General features: G+C 31.5%; 1 protein-coding gene and 1 long non-coding RNA gene across 2 annotated transcripts; one reads left to right on the top strand and one right to left on the bottom strand.

The window, feature by feature from the left end:
• Nucleotides 1–2944: 2944 nt before the first annotated feature.
• On the top strand, nucleotides 2945–4663 carry LOC116402373. The gene is made up of 3 exons (XR_004214838.1): nucleotides 2945–3759; nucleotides 3837–3884; nucleotides 4605–4663. It is a non-coding gene; the product is annotated as an uncharacterized LOC116402373 (long non-coding RNA).
• A 1431-nt stretch (nucleotides 4664–6094) lies between these two features.
• Nucleotides 6095–13902, bottom strand: LOC116404324. The gene is made up of 3 exons (XM_031886500.1): nucleotides 10486–13902; nucleotides 7197–10277; nucleotides 6095–6142 (listed from the first exon to the last, which is right to left on the bottom strand). The coding sequence occupies exons 1-3, from the start codon at nucleotides 13900–13902 to the stop codon at nucleotides 6095–6097; spliced, it is 6546 nt and encodes a 2181-aa protein (XP_031742360.1).
• Nucleotides 13903–18138: the final 4236 nt, after the last annotated feature.

The following is an 18138-nucleotide window of genomic DNA, read 5'->3' on the forward strand; positions in this document are numbered from 1 at the left end:
AAAGGATTATGTGGGAAAGATTATGACCAAAAATTTATATATTTTTTCATTTGTGTAATTTTTTTTATTTGTACATTAACCCAAATATGAGAAAAAATACATAATTATTTTTTTACTGAAATGAAATTATTATTTTTTTTTTTCGCAAATCCAATACAAAATGAAAAATGTTTTAATATTTGTTGCATTTGTGTAAATTGTTCGTACTGTAAAACCTTTACAACCAAAATTGTATTCAAATTCATTTTTTTAGTTAGGTTGTACCATAATCCAGCATTCACATAAAATTTGTATTGATTTTTTTTGTTGCTTTTCTATAAATATTTTTTTTACTTGTAACGTACAACTGATATACTTTCAAAAGTAAAGTTTTTTCTTTCCTTTTGTAGAGTAATTTTTTCTTTCTTTTTTAACATTAAATAAAGTATACAAAATAAAGTGTATTAATTTATTTATTTTTTGTAAAATATGTTTATGAAATTTATACTATAAATTCAATTCACACAGAAATTGTGTTATTTAATTTTTTATTTGTCTTCAATTCTTAGTTCAGTTTAATCTGTAAATCCAATACATTAAAAAAAATGTTTTTTTTTAATTTATGGCAAATATTTGTTTTTTTAACTCCATATGAGAAAGAAATTGAATTACATTTTTTTTAATGTATAAGAAATGCTTATGGAATGTTTTTCGTAAACCAAATACAAATAAAAATTGTATTTTTTTTGTGTGTTTGTCTAAACTTTTTTATTTTGTTCGTACTATTTTTCAAAACAACAAAAAATTGTATTAAAATAATGTTTATATTTTATTTCTACTGTAACCCCAACACACAACAAATATGTATTAATTTTTAAATTAATTTTATATATAAAAAAAATTGGATCAAACGCACAATACACAATAGAAACAAATTGTATTATGTAAAATATGTTTCTTCGAATGGTACCGTAAATAGAATACAAAAAGAAATTTGTATTTTAAGTTTGTAGCATCAATCCTATACAATAAAAAAATTTATTTTGTTGTTTTACGGACAATTTTAACCTTTTAATAATTATTAATTAGATATTATGATTATTAATTACATATTCTATTCATAATATTATTTAAAATATTTTCTTATTGAAAATGATTTGAATTTAATATAAATTTCATAACTTTCCTAATTTAATGTGATTAATTATTATGATAATAAATTTTAAATATCTTTTCAATTAACTATAAATCAAAATATATTATAATATGAGTAATTTTATTCTAATTTGTAATAATCTATTTATATATTCTTTCCAAGATTATATTTTTACCTATTATTCTCTATCTCCAGTCGCCATTATTGTCCATCACTTGAAGCTTTTTTCATTTCATAATATATATTTCGATCATGTTCTTCCTATTTTGTTTAATTTTTTATTGTTCAATTCATCTTTCTGTCATGTTCGACATGTAATTTTTATTATTAAATGTCTTATCTTTCGTATATACTATGATATATCATTGAATAATAAATTTATGTTATGTGATTTGTAACATATATACTACTACATATATTCAATAATATATACCCATGTTCTTTTTCATATTCTGTGATTATTTTAGTGCGTATATATATATCAATATATACACATATTATATATTCATTCATTATCTTTTTTATATTTCTTACATATATGTTACTGAATAATTCATTTATGTTTTGTGATTTATTACATATATATCTTTGCATATATTCAATAATACATACACATTTTTTTTATGTTCTGTGTTTTTTTTTACTGTATTTAACATTAATTATATTTCTTACATGTATGTTACTTAATAATTCATTTTTTTTCATACAATTCTCTAAATCTTCAATTCTTTCATCAAAGTCCCTACATTACAACTATATTAAGTTTTTCTCAACATTACATATACTATAAAACAATTAATATTTTAATGGCATATATTACATATACTCATCATAATTATTTCTCATTTATCTTCCTGTAGCCATAAACAATTTTAATACATAATCAATATTATTTCAAACATAATGTATTATTTACTACATAAGATATGAATATTTAAATAAAATATATAAACAAATTGATATAAAAAAATTTCACTAATAAAATATACACTGAATTTATATATGTTATTTAGTATATATACCTCATATTATATACAATAATACCTTATACATAATTCCTAAAGAATTTGTGTTTAAATTTTTTGTTTCTAGAATAAATATTACTAAAACAGTAGTAAACAACATAATCATACATACATATTTTTCCTTTATAAATGTATTTGATTACATTATACTTTAATATATCCGCAATCTATAATAGTTATGTTCTATGTTTTAGTATATATATACTTCATATTATATACAATAATGTTATATACTGACATATAGTTCTATTATTTTTTTTAATAGGATGACCGTTTTTTTTCAACGTTGAATTCTTAATAAACTCTAGAATGTATCACATTCAAAACTAAATTTCCGTTCGTTTGCCTTTAATCAAATATTTAAAATATACCTAATATACCAAATATTTCATATGTTTTGAATATAATCTAAAATATAATATACCAAATGTTTCATATGTTTTGAATATAATCTAAAATATACTTAATATACCGAATGTTTCATTTGTTTTGAATATATATAATATTAAGCACAAAATTTCTGGCTAGACTTTGTCGGATAAGTTTTGTATTTTTTGGCCATCGAAAGTTTTCTTCTTCACCGCTGAAATCTCAATAAACCCTAAAATGTATCACATTCTGTAATGCCCCAAACGAAAGGTATATATATATATATATATATATATATATATATATATATATATATATATATATATATATATATATTTTTTTTTTTTATATATATATTTTATTTTAATATTAATTTTAAATAGAAAAGAAAAGAAAAAGAATTTTTTTTTATTTTTTTATTTTTTTATTTTTTTCTTTTTCTTTTCTTTTCTCCCTTCTTCTTCCTCCCGTGCGCCGCGACCGCCATCCCTCCCTTCTCTCCGTTCGCGCAGCAACCGCCGCCGGCCATCTCCATCTTCTCTTCTCCTCTCCGCTCCGTCCAAACCCAGCCTCACCGTCGCGTCTCCCCTACTGAAGCCGAACGCCCGATCTGTCGTCTCCATCTCCGTTCGCGAAGCAAGACCGCGTCGTTGCTCTTCCGTCGCTGCCCAGTCCAGATCTGCGTCGTCGTGCCCAGCCTCACCGCCGCTGCAACTGTTTCCGCGTCCTGCTCTGTCTCCGTCGAAGCCAAAGCCGCCGCGTGAACCAGTAACCGCCACGTCCTCCGCTCACAACCGCCTTCCAAGTCCTCGCCGCCGCTCGTGCTTCATCCTGGTGGTTCGCAGTAACCCAGATCCGCCGCTCGCAACCGTCGGCCGGTTCGTGTAGTCCTGCTGCGCAACCTCCGTTTCCAGCCGCCGCCCATTCCGTTCTCTTCTGTTTTCTGCACTGCTGCGTCTGTCTTCACCTCCGTGAAGCCGTCGATGCATACATCTTGTGAAGCCCGGTCGCCATGTCAGATCGTCGATCGATTTTGAGGCAGCCACCACGTCTCATTTGGCCGACCGCTGACTGACCCACACTTAGGATTTTTGCTGCGAGTTCGACATTCGTGCGTTGAGGTGTTGGGAGTAACGTTAGGCTCCCTTACATTCAAAACCGGTTTGTGAAGCTCCCTTACATTCACAACCAGTTTGTGAATTGTTGAAGGTTCAGTTCGCCAATATATCGGTGAGTTGGAACTTACGTTGAGGAAAGTAAGTGAGATATGTATCGTGAGTAATTGAATTTTGTGTTGTTATGCTTAGGATTGTTTCGAAGACGTTAGTTGATTAAGGAGCTTCCCTAACTTTGAGGTAAGGGATTTTCTACTGGACTCACTTATGACTGTGAATTGTATGTGTTAAATGTATACTGTGGATTGACTGAAAATATATATGAATGCATATGAATTGAAGTAGACTTAACGTCGAATGTATATTGTGATTGTCATGGAATATATATATAAGTGTGTGTATGTGGACAGGACAAAATTGTAGATTGTGTTTGTATGAGATGCAGATGTGAACTTGTGATTCTCGTTTAGATTGGGTGTACGTTACGCTAAAGTATGACTGGGTGCTGGTGAACTGAGGGGTGTGTTGACTGTATAGTTTGATTGACTGACGTATTAGTATATTATTGACGGACATATGACTAAAGTAAAATAAGTTGACTGTTAGGACGTTGAGAGAAAGAACTTTGTGTTTTGAAGTAACTGAAAGATGGATTGAATGGAATGAGGGGGAAATTGTTAGTTTGTATTGGGATGTGTACCTTGTAGGTGTCCCACGGGATCACCAATTTATTTTGCACCTTCGGGAGCATTAGACTGACATGTGTTTCTGCAGAACACTAGACTGATATGTACGTCCCTCGGGGTGTTAGACTGAAATGTGTATCCTACGGGATCACAAGACTGCGAATGTACAGGGTGTCCCAATAGAACGTTAACAATTTATTTTCCCCTGACGGGACCAGTAGAGGGTCTCTTACTCAGTATTTAAATACTCACCCTTCTTATGTTTAATTTTCAGGCAAAGGTAATAAAGGCGGCAAACCGGCGAGGGGCAGGAAGGAAGCGTGATTGCCATAGGAAACGTGTTGTTTGCTTCCGCTTATGGGTTCTTGTGAGGTTTAAGATGAATTGAAATTTAGTTTACAAACGTTCATTGTAAATAGTATTATTTTTATGTTTTCTTGAATGTTTGAAAATCAGGCCTAACTTAAAGATGTTTTTAAATTAGCTTACGTTTCGTTTTATATTAATCAAAGTCTTTTATTTGTTAAAAATTAATGACCTCTGTCGCGACGTGATCGCTACGCGGAGCGGCCGACCTCCCCGTTTATTTTATTTTAATAAAATAATTTTGGAGTCGCCACCAACCATATTAGGGTGTGATTGGTCACCAAAAAAAAAAAAAAAAAATGGTCTACGTACATCCAGAGATTTAAGTTCGGGAGTCAGTTGTGTGTAGGGAAGGTGTTAGCACCCTACAACACCCAAAAAATGGTTACCCAATTTTATCTTTTAAATTAAATTATAGAAGTTCACAAAATAAAATTTTTATTTAGGTTTTGTTTAAATGTCTCATGTTTATCAATTCATATCGAAGAAAGTAAAACCTAAGTATGAATTGATGATTATGAGTGGCATATGAGCCATTAGAAAAATTAAGTTTATTTTTGTTTTAAAATATTTTTATTCACCTTAAGAATATTAAGATACCAACACTTGATATTTTAATCTCTATCATAGGTGTTTAATGAAAAATTTCATATATCTAGAATTAATAAATTCATAGAAAATACTACTCAGTTTCATTTAAAATATGAAATGTGTTAATTTAAAAAAAACAATCTATTAATTAAATTTCAAACGGAAAAATTTCATGTATTTATGGATTTTAAATTATAAAATCCATAAAAAAACAATACTTTTTCTCCAATTTACATTATTATATTTAAATAAAAAAAGAATAATAACAAAGGCAAAACATTATGAAATTTGAAAAATGCTTAGGTGTAATATGCTGAGATAAAATAAATACATTGATAATATATGCAAAATGTAAAAGATATTAATGTAGGATGCAAGATAATTAATTAATACAACACATGCAACATAATTAATTAATTCAAAATGATGCAAAATAATTGATTAATGCAGGATGCAAAATAATTGATTAATGCAGGATGCAAAATAATTGATTAATGCATAATTAAACGAGGCCAAATGGATATCAAATAATAATTAACAGTTGAATGCTAAAGTAGGTTTGGCCCAATATGCAAATAAATAATATTGCGAATAAATAATCACACCAAAATAAATATCAAATAATTATAGCCACATATGCATACTGATTAATTAATACATCATGCAAATAATTAGAATGAGGGAATGAAAATGTCGCATACAAGTTGCTAATTAATTAATAGGCCAAATGAAAAATGGTTGTTGCGAAAAATTTAATTATATCATGCATAATTATTAACATGGATAATATATGGATAACAGTAATTATTAACAGAGTATGCCATATGGATACATGGATAAAGTAATTAACAAAAACTGTAAAATGGGTGCCAATGAAGAATGAGTATTACCAAATACAAAAGGCTAATTGATTAATTATGCATAATTATTAAGGCATGCCATATGGATATAAGTAATTAACTGTAAAATGGGTGCCAATGAAGAATGAGTATCCAAATACAAATATATGATGCTAATTAATTAAAAAGAAATTAACACAGAATGGATGCCCAGTAATAAAAGAAAATTAACACAGAATGGATGTCCAATAATAAAAGAAAATTAACACATAACAGAATGCTCAATATTTAAAAATTAACATAGAATGGATATACAGAATGGATACTCAACAATTAAAAAGAAATTAACACATAACAAAATGCTCAATATTTAAAAATTAACACAGAATGGATACACAGAATGGATACCCAACAATTAAAAAGAAATTAACACAGAACAGAATGTTCAATATTTAAAAATAAAAAATAAAAAATTTAATATAGAATGGAAGGTAGAATGCTCAGTATTAAGAAAGATACAAATAATAAAATTAACATGTTAAATGATGGTAAAATGATGAACACGATAGTTCATAATTAAAAGCAGTATATCAAACAAGAAGAGAAAAAAAAAATCATTAAACAAGAATAAGAATAAAAAGAGGAAAAAGAAAAAAAAACTTACTAGCAGGTCTGCCCTTCAATGCCAAAGGTTATTCCTTCTTGATCTTCTTTCACTCTTCCCCTCTTTCTAAATCCTCTAATAATAAAAAAAGATCCTCCCCTTTCTTTTTCCTCTTTCCTTTTTATAGGGCAAGCTCCATTGTTTTTTTTTTAGATCACGAGATGGAGTGCAAATTACAGAGAAATAGGAAGAAAGTGGGAGAGTGGGAGAAAGTGATAGAGTGGGAGAAAGTGGGAGAGTGATGACGAAGAAAAAGGGATGGTTGAGAAAAAATAGGAAGGAAATCAAACCTTTTAGTTTTATTTTTATTATTTATTTTTAAATGTATTTATTATTATTATTATTGTTTTTTTTTAAAATATAAATTTAAGATTCAAATTCAAATTCAAACGGTAAAAAAATAAACCAAAGAAAATGGTGTTGCCCCTGTTGAAGTACGAACTGATGTGCGATATCCATGCAATGCAAACGGTAGTATTTCATGCCAATCTTTGTATGTTGTTGTCATCTTCTCAATAATTCTTTTAATATTTTTGTTGGCTGCTTCAACTGCCCCATTCATCTTGGGGCGATATGGAGTCGAATTTCTGTGATTGATCTTGAATTTCTCACAAAGTTCGTCCATCATTTTGTTATTAAGGTTCTTGGCATTATCTGTAATAATACCCTCTGGTAGACCATAACGACAGATCAACTCTTTTTTAATAAACTTGAGCACCACTCCTCTTGTAACATTGCAGTAAGATGCCGCCTCTATCCATTTAGTGAAGTAATCAATGGCTACAAGAATAAAACGATGACCATTTGAGGCTTTAGGATCAATGGGTCCAATAACATCAATTCCCCACAAAAAAAATGGCCATGGTGCTGACAAGACATGCAATGGAGATGCTGATGCATGAATCCTATCCATATAAATTTGACACTTTTTACATTCTCTTGCATATTTTATGCAGTCTGATTCCATCGTTGTCCAATAATAACCAGATCTAAGTATTTGTCTGGCCATAGTATGTCCGTTAGCATGTGTTCCACATATTCCTTCATGAATTTCTATCATAATTTGTTTTGCTTCTTCCACATCAACACACCGAAGGAGTACCATATCATGGTTTCTTTTATAAAGAACTTCACCACTTAAGAAAAAGTTCATGGCCAACCTTCTTATTGTGCGTTTGTCATTCTTTGAAGCTCCATATGGATATTCTCTACACTTTATGTATTGCTTGATATCAAAATACCATGGCTTGTTGTCATTTTCAATATTCATGCAATATGTCGGCGCATCTCTTTTCGTAATTTGGATTGGATAAAGCTCATACTCAAGATTAAGATTAAACATGACTGCCAGGGTGGCTAATGCATCTGCCATTCGATTGTCTTCCCTATGAACATGGTCAAATGAAATTTTCTCAAAATTTTGAGATAATTTTGCGATGTATTGGCTATAAGGAACCAATTTAGCATCTCTTGTTTCCCATTCTTCCTTGACTTGATGTATTACTAGCATTGAGTCACCCAAAACTTTCAACTTTTTAACACTCATGTCGATTGCTGCTTGAAGTCCCATAATACAAGCTTCATATTCAGCGATATTGTGAGTGCATTCAAAACATAACTTAGCTGTTAGGGGAAATACCTTTCCTTTTGGGGAAATTAGTACAACTCCAATCCCATGTCCCAACTCATTTGAGGCACCATCAAAAAGCATAATCCAAGTCTCATGATCCGTAGCATCATTTTCAACTAAAAATATGTTTTCATCAGGAAAATCAACGCTCATTGGCTCGTAATCTGCTACTGGTTGGGCAGCTAAATGATCAGCAAGCGCACTTCCCTTTATTGCTTTTTTAGTAACATAAACAATATCATACTCTGACAACAAAACTTGCCACTTTGCAATTCTACCAGATAATGACGGTTTCTCAAAAATGTATTTTATTGGATCCATTTTTGAAATAAGCCATGTCGTATGATATAACATATATTGCCTCAAACGGTGAGCGGTCCATACCAAAGCACAACAAGTTCGCTCTAACATTGAGTATTTCGACTCATAATCGGTGAATTTTTTGCTTAAATAATAAATAGCATGCTCTTTCTTTCCTGATAAGTCATGTTGTCCTAGAACACCACCCATAGAACCTTCTAAAACCGTCAAGTATAGGATTAACGGCCGTCCTGGAGCTGGAGGTATCAATACAGGTGGGCTTTGTAGATATTGCTTAATTTTGTTGAAAGCTTCTTCACAATCCTCATTCCATTTTCCTGGATTATTTTTACGTAAAAGCTTGAAGATTGGTTCGCAAGTTGGGGTCAAATGTGAGATAAATCTGGATATGTAATTCAGTCTTCCAAGAAAGGCTCGAACTTCTTTTTCCGTTTCAGGGGATGGCATGTCCATGATAGCCTTCACTTTATCTGGGTCTACTTTGATCCCTTCTTCACTGACAATGAATCCCAACAGTTTTCCCGAGGTTGCCCCAAATGTACATTTGGATGGATTTAATTTCAATTGATACTTTCTCAACCGATCGAATAATTTTTGAAGTATAGTTGTATGATCTTCATTTGCCTTGGATTTTGCAATCATATCATCAACATACACCTCTATTTCCTTATGCATCATATCATGAAAAAGTGTAACCATTGCTCGCTGATATGTTGCCCCGGCATTTTTCAAACCAAAAGGCATTACTTTGTAGCAAAATGTTCCCCAAAGGGTAATGAATGTTGTTTTTTCTCTATCTTCTTCAGCCATTTTGATTTGATTATATCCTGAGAAACCATCCATGAAGGAGAAAGTTGAATATCCTGCAGTGTTATCCACCAACATGTCGATGTGAGGTAAAGGGAAGTTATCTTTTGGACTAGCTCGATTTAAATCTCTATAGTCCACACACATTCTCACTTTTCCGTCTTTTTTAGGTACTGGAACAATATTTGCCACCCATTCAGGATATTTGGAGACTATGAGGAATCCTGCTTCAATTTGTTTTTGTACTTCCTCTTTCATTTTAATCAATATATCAGGCTTCATTTTACGTAGCTTTTGTCTTACTGGATTGCATTCTGGCTTCAAAGGAACACGATGTACTACAATATCCGTATTTAACCCCGGCATATCCTGATAACTCCAAGCAAAAATATCTGAGTACTCACGTAACAAATTGATTATTTTTTTTCGAGTTTCACTGGTCATTGATGTGCCAATTTTTACCTCTTTTGATTCCTCCTGAGAACCCAAATTGATTACTTCAACTAGCTCTTGGTGAGGACCTAAGACCTTATCTTCTTCTTCTACTAATCTTAACAGTTCTGAGGATATTCTCCCAGCATTTTCATCGTCACTCTCTTTGTCAGATTCCATAGTGTATATTAAGGTATCAAGGGTAGAACTGGAATTACTAACATCTTCGTTCTTATGAATGTTGTCTATGAAAAAGTTTGGACTTTTGTGTTTAATTTGCAAGATGCAAGAAAGAAAGCAGAGAGAAGAAGAAATTAGAAAGAATGAAAGGAAAATGCGAAAATTTCATTAAATAACAAGAAAGAGGAAAAAAAAAAAAAAGTACATTCCATTTTGTAAAGCAAACAAAATACTGTGGCCTTAAGTAGAACCAACTAGAAAATTAAAACAAATAAAAGTTTAATCATTACTCTTGAAAATCTCCAGAAAATGTAGGTAGGTCTACAACATCCCAATTGTTAAGCTCAAAATTAGGTGGACATGCATAAACTGTTTCATCTTCAAATGATGCTTCTTGTGCCACTGCTGCAATTGATAAACTCTCCATCTTTGTTAACAAACAATGTTTTGAATCAGAGTCACGTGATGAGTAACTTATACCAGCACTCTTGAAAGTATCATATAATGCTGGTATAAATTTTAGACTTGGATCAAACACCATCATCCCTTGCTTTTCCAAACACCTTTTCTTCTTTTCTTTTTGAAGCCTAATTTTATCATATACGTTTGGCATATAACCCAAACCAAATCTCCCTTCATTGCTTGGTGTATTTAGAAGTGTTTCCAAGCTTTGATTCAAACCATATCCTCCACTTCTCATCATCCTTTTTGTCGTAACTTTAGGCATGTGTGACTTTATTACTTCACCTGCAGTTGCTTCCATCATAGTTGCATGAGCAATTTCAAAAGAGCGAAAAGAACACTCTAAAGCTTCTTCTGTTGCCTCCACATATGGGGTTGATATCGGTTTTGTTATCAGAAAATCTTCCTCTCCCATTAAACAAATCATCTTACTCCCAACAATAAATTTCAATTTTTGATGCAATGTAGATGGCACCACTCCTGCAGAGTGAATCCAAGGACGACCTAACAAAAAGCTGTAAGTAGGTGTTATCTCCATTACTTGAAAGACTATATTGAAAGTACATGGGCCAATTTTGATTGGTAATTCAATATCACCAATTACTTCTCTTCGTGATCCATCAAAAGCTCTCACTACCATAGTACTTGATTTGATGTATGACATGTCCACTGGGAGCTTTAATAGTGTAGATTTAGGCATTATATTAAGAGCTGAACCGTTATCCACTAAAACTCTTGCTATAACATAATCCTTGTACTTCACTTGAATATGCAGTGCTTTTATATGGCCTAAACCTTCAGGGGGAATTTCATCATCCGTGAAGACTATAGAATTTGAAGACGTAATGCTTCCAATAATTCCGCTGAACTTTTCCACTGAAATGTCATGTCCAACATGTGCCTTATTCAAAATATCTAATAGCACTTTGCGATGAGGCTCTGAATTTAAAAACAAAGATAATAAAGAAATTCGAGCTGGAGTATTATGCATTTGCTCTATGATCTTATACTCACTTTGTTTTACTATTTTCAAGAATTCGTTTGCTGCCTCATCTGTAACAGGTTTTTTGCATTCTATATCTTTTGCTGTGACAGACATCTCTACATCCTGCTCTTTGTCATGTTCATTCACATTTCTTTTCTCACTTTTCCTCCCTTGCCCCAATGTTAAACTACTTGAAGGAGCTGTTAAATTATCTGGTTTATAACATCTTCCACTTCGAGTTATCCCGCTGATTCCTGTAATATTATCAACTGAAGGACCTGTAATGACTTGGCAATCATACCGCCATGGCACCGCTTTCAAATCCTTAAATTTGAAAGGACTCGGTACTTCGACAATGAGTTGTTTAGGATTGCAAGAACTTGATTTATTACGATTTTCTTGATAAAAGACTGTCAAAGGCCTTGGTAAAAAGGGATTTTCCTTTTTTGCAACTTCACCCATTAATGTACATATTTTATTGTCTTTCATCTCATCTTTTCCTTGTCCTTCGTATACTGTGAGTATCTTCGAATCCATAAATTGTTGTACTTTAGATCTAAATGTACAACATCGTTGGATAGGGTGGCCTGCAACTCCTTGATGGAATATACAACGTTTGCCTTCATCGTATCCTTCGTATCTTATATTGGGGTCTAAATATTCCAAACTAACATATCCTGCTTCAAAAAGACCTTCAAAAAGTGTTTCCATAGGCATCCTTATCTCATGAACTTCATTTTTACACTTTCCAACAAAACAATCTATCGCATTCACTTTTGAATTTTCATGATTAGGAAGTGGATTGTTGTTGACATCCGGCTTCTCACCAGCTTTTTTGAAGCTCAACCATCCAGCATTAATTAAAGATTGCACCTTCCTTTTCAAAGCTAAACAATTTTCAGTTGAGTGTCCCACTCCTCCGGCATGATAATCACATCGAGCATTTGGATCATACCATTTTGGATAAGGAGGTTGTATAGGATTTATTGGGATAGGAGCTAACTGTCGATTATGAACTAGCTGAGGTAAAAGCTCTGTATATGTCATAGGAATTGGGTCAAATCGAAATGTTTCTGAGTTGGTCTTGCTACCCTGACCTTGTACAAACGGTCGAGAAAAGTTTGAATTAACAAGTTTTGGGGCTCCAGAGGGAGAGTGGGTTGGTACATAGTTGTTATAAGGGATATGAGTAACATTGCTTATATATGAAGGAAAACTTTGGTCATGTTTTCTTTGGCCAAAAGTTGATTTGTGGTTCCCTAAATTAGGAAAACCAATTGCATGAACCTCACCTTCTTTCTTCTTAGGTGTTGCTCCTTTCTTTAATCCACCATACTCAGCTGAAGTCTCTATTAACCTCCCATGTTTTATCCCATATTCAATTCTTTCACCAATAACAATAATGTCAGAAAAATTGGTTGTAGCATTACCAATCATTCGATCATAGAACGGCGCCCGCAAAGTATTCATAAACATAAATGTCATTTCTTTGTCTGTTAATGGTGGTTGAACCTCTGCGGCTATATCTCTCCATCGTTGAGCATATTCTTTAAAGCTTTCTGAACTTTTCTTCTCCATCCGTTGTAAGTCTAAACGATCTGGAGCCATATCAATATTATGTTTGTATTGCTTTAGAAATGCATCAGCTAAATCCTTCCAAACATGAATGTGTGCATTATCTAATTGAATATACCATCGAGTAGCTGGACCAGTCAAACTGTCCTGAAAGCAATGGATCAACAATTTATCATTACCAATATGCGCTGCCATCTTTCTACAATACATTATAAGATGACTCCTTGGACACGATGATCCATCATATTTGTCAAATTCGGGAACTTTAAACTTTGTTGGAATGATCAAACCCGGTACTAAACACAACTGTGTTGCATCTATATTTCCATAAACATCAGTCCCTTCAATTGCTCGCAATCTTTCTTCCAAAACATCTAGTTTTTGCTTAGCCGGAGTGTTTTCATTTTGCCCCATGTCTTGAATTTTAGCCTGAGCTTCCAATTGTTCTATATCTGGGACAGGAGGTGGAACATCAAAAAGTGGATTCATAGCAACATAGTGTTGAGCAGTTTGAGACTGTGTAGCGTTCATGTGGCGTGGCGTAAATCCTGGGGGATAAATGGGATCATCGGTGTCTTGAACCGGATTACTTGATTGTGCTGTTTCTACGACGACTTTTCCTTTTCCTGCTGAAAGCAATTCCAGTATTTTTGAAACTTGTTCCCCAAGATTATTAATATCTTGTCTCATTTTATCCATGTCTTTATCTTGTTCTTCCATGATTCGACTTTTATACCGTGTATTGTAAGTATGGAGAATTGGAGTAGGACGAGCTATGTTTTTCTTTGATTATTATGAGAACTTTGAAGACCAAAGAGTAAAAGGAAAGAAAAAAAAAAATTAATTAAATAAATAAATAATAAATTCAAATACAATAAATCAACACAAAATATAAACTTGGCAAAAAAAAAAAAATGATAATAACAATAATAATGAAATGCAATAACAACAACTTTGTTCATAATAGCAAAATAAACAGCTTAATAAAAACGACCAAAATGTCCAAGTTCTCTGCATATCATCTTTAAGAATCTATTAAGATCATCTGAATGTGGTCGTATTGAGAAAAAATTAATCCTTAAATCAGCTGCCCATTCCGCAAAACCATTTGCTCTTCTAGACACTATTCTGAGAAATCCAATTGTTTGATCTACACGTTCAACTAACGTTTGAAAATCTCTCCTTTGCAAGTCATAATCAACCTTCATTTGCATGTAATCTGTCTTCAATAATTTGTATTCTTGCACTATTCTCTCACTTGAATTTTGAAATGCAGTAAGTTGATGGTGTAAGGAATCAGCATAATTTTTCAGTATCTTATAATCTTCAGAGTGCTCGACCATCTTCACATGTAGGCTATCGACAGTTTGGCGTAGAGAACAATTGTGTACTTCCAAATCTACTATTTGTGCTTCCCGTTTACCAATTGACGATTTCAAATCATTGACAAGCTCGAGATAATATTCCTTCATGCTTTCTAAGTCTTTAATATATTCATCTTGTGATTCTACTGTTGCCTGTAATATTGTCTTTTCATTTTTCAAACTTCTATTCGACTTATTCATTCGCCTCATCTCTTCATCTAACACCTCAAGATTCTTTTCTAATTTATCTTGGTTTTTTAAGAAACTCTTGGTCTTTTCAAGCTCTTTCTGCAAAAAAGTCGCATGATCTATCCATTGGCTCGTCTCTTTTTGAAGTTTCTCATTCTCTTGCTCTAACAGTCGATTTTTCTCCTCTAATTTAGTGATCTTCTCAACCCACTGGTCTGGTTGTTCAGAGCTTGGCTCCTCTACCCTTTCAACTACATCCCTTAAGGTATATATTACATTCTTCCTTCTATTTGTCTGCCACGCCTCATATCCACTAGTAACCCCTTCATAGTGTCCTTTGTCTTTTATCTTCCTCACAGACTTCCATGCACATACTGCTCGATGTTTTTTCCTTTGACAATCTTCATGATCGTATGCAAAATCAGAGTCTTGTAAATTATGAGTTGGTGGTATAAACTGTTTGAGCCAAACTTGACGCAAAACTAACAATGGTGTATAGTTAACACCTCCCCACGGTCCCAACAATGGCACACTATGGAAATCTCCACATCTGTAAATTACTGCTTTCAAAGGCATCCATTGGGCTTTCCATATGACATCTTCAGAACTCAACGTTGAAAAGAAAGACACCCAAGTCTCCTTCTTTGGATATGTTGGGTTCCAAACTGCCATACCAAACTCACTAATTGTGTTTCGCATTAAATTCCATGGGCTACTGAATTCTAACTTTGGACACCTAAACTCTGCCGGAAATTTGATATGGCTGTGTATCCAAATATATAATAAAGGAACACAACAATTCAATTTTCCTGCACCTTTATTTCTACAGAAGTTAAGGGATCGAAAAGTTTCAGCCAATATAGGTATAATAGGATCGACTCCTCGTTCTATTTCAAAGAATAATCTGATCACTTTCCCATCGACATAACCTTCTGCTTTAGGAAAAATCACCGCTCCATAAATGCATAATGCCAAGAGAGCAAGACCTTTGTCTTCATCAATGTACGTCTGTGTCATCATTAATAGATAGTCAAATGACACATTCTCTTCTCCACCCTTAACTTTTATATGTTTCTGAATTTCAGTGGCATGGACGGTTTCTAAAAATTTTGACAAAGTCCTTTTTGTTGTTTGCTTAGGGTTAAAGAAATAAACAATTTCCCTTTCCTTTCCAGGCATACTAAGCATAGCTTGATATTCTTCTATGGTTGGCAGTAAATCACATGACCCAAGTGTGAAACAATTATATGCTGGATCCCAAAAATTAATTATGGCTCTTAAAGCAAAATGATTCACCGGTATGTACATCAACTCTGCTATATGTCCATATTTCTTCGAAAAAATGAATCTCCGTTGAGGTGTCAATGCCTCCCAAATCATTTTTAGTTTTGCTAAATCATTTTGTGTAAAAGAGAGCTGACACTTGGATAGTACTGATATTTGAGAAGAATCGTTTATGCTATCCCCAAATTTTTGTTGTGTCTCTTCAGCCCATTTAAGAACATCACTTGGCTCATCAAACTTGGATTCATAAGATGAATGCATTGACATATTGGACATTCTGGTATTTAAACAACTGTTTATTTTTTGCACAATCATAACAAAAAGATATAGTCAAATCACTTTGCACAATAATAACAAAGTAACAAAACATGAGAAAGAGAAAAAAAAAAGAAAAAAAAAAGTAAAAATAAAAAGTAAAAATAAAAAATAAATAAATTAAAAAAATTAAAAAAATTAAAAAAATTAAAAAAAATTAAAAAAATTAAAAAAATTAAAAAAAATTAAAAAAAAATTAAAAAAATTAAAAAAAATTAAAAAAAATTAAAAAAATTAAAAAAATAAAAAAAATTAAAAAAATTAAAAAATTAAAAAATTAAAAAAATTAAAAAATTAAAAAAATTAAAAAAAATTAAAAAAATTAAAAAAATTAAAAAAATTAAAAAAAAAAAAAAAAAAAAAAAAAATAAAAAAAATTAATAATATAAAATTAAAAAATGTAAAAAAAATGTAGGATAATAATAATAATAATGAATAAATAATAATAATAAATAAGTAATAATTAATAATAATTAATAACATAAAATTAAAAAAATGTAAAAGATGTAAAAAAATAATAATAATAATAATAAAATAAGGTTTTCAGGCACTTGTAAGCATTACTTTCCTTGTGGTTGAAATCAAAGACCAAATTTAAAGAAAGAAAAAAAAATAAAAAATTTGTTTTTTTTTTTAATATACTATGATTAAACCCCATTTTAAAAATAAATAAATAAATAAAAAGGAAATATGTCAAATTTTATAAAAATGTGAAACTTTGTTTTCTTTTTTTTTAAATAATAATAATAATAATAAGACTTTGGTTAAAATAAGCTAGATAGAAAAATGACATAGTGTTGGTATCAAAACTTTTAAAAGAAAAAAAAAAAGGCCCTCAAATTTATTCTAATGTTATTTAACTAATAACAGAAGAATTAATCTGAGCGAGAATTTTTCATGTGCTTGCACGGGAGTCGAAACCCCTCGAAAGTCAACACTACTTCATCCTCAATTCTAGTCCTATAAGGTTGTAGCCCGGGTAGAGGGCTTGTGAGTGTGTGTAAATGCATGATGACATAAAAATAAGTAATAAAAAAAAATAAATAAAAATAAATAAAAATAATAATACCAATAACATAGTACAAAATATTACATCTGAATCAAATAAAAACAAATAATTAAGTGAACCAACATATTATAATATAATAATAATAAAAGATAAAATATATGGCTCGACTCTCCAAAATCCCCAGCGGAGTCGCCAAGCTGTCGCGACGTGATCGCTACGCGGAGCGGCCGACCTCCCCGTTTATTTTATTTTAATAAAATAATTTTGGAGTCGCCACCAACCATATTAGGGTGTGATTGGTCACCAAAAAAAAAAAAAAAAATGGTCTACGTACATCCAGAGATTTAAGTTCGGGAGTCAGTTGTGTGTAGGGAAGGTGTTAGCACCCTACAACACCCAAAAAATGGTTACCCAATTTTATCTTTTAAATTAAATTATAGAGGTTCACAAAATAAAATTTTTATTTAGGTTTTGTTTAAATGTCTCATGTTTATCAATTCATATCGAAGAAAGTAAAACCTAAGTATGAATTGATGATTATGAGTGGCATATGAGCCATTAGAAAAATTAAGTTTATTTTTGTTTTAAAATATTTTTATTCACCTTAAGAATATTAAGATACCAACACTTGATATTTTAATCTCTATCATAGGTGTTTAATGAAAAATTTCATATATCTAGAATTAATAAATTCATAGAAAATACTACTCAGTTTCATTTAAAATATGAAATGTGTTAATTTAAAAAAAACAATCTATTAATTAAATTTCAAACGGAAAAATTTCATGTATTTAT

The sequence above is a fragment of the Cucumis sativus genome, chromosome 1 (assembly GCF_000004075.3).
Source record: "Cucumis sativus cultivar 9930 chromosome 1, Cucumber_9930_V3, whole genome shotgun sequence".
NCBI classification, from domain to species: Eukaryota; Viridiplantae; Streptophyta; class Magnoliopsida; order Cucurbitales; family Cucurbitaceae; genus Cucumis; species Cucumis sativus.

Coding starts and splice junctions, on each gene's coding strand:
- LOC116404324 (XM_031886500.1), bottom strand. CDS start 13,902: ATGGAAGAACAAGATAAAGACATGGATAAAATGAGACAAGATATTAAT. Junction 10,278..10,485: donor AGCTTAACAATTGGGATGTT/GTAGACCTACCT, acceptor TCTTCTCTCTGC/TTTCTTTCTTGCATCTTGCA. Junction 6,143..7,196: donor GGGCAACACCATTTTCTTTG/GTTTATTTTTTT, acceptor CCCATTTTACAG/TTTTTGTTAATTACTTTATC.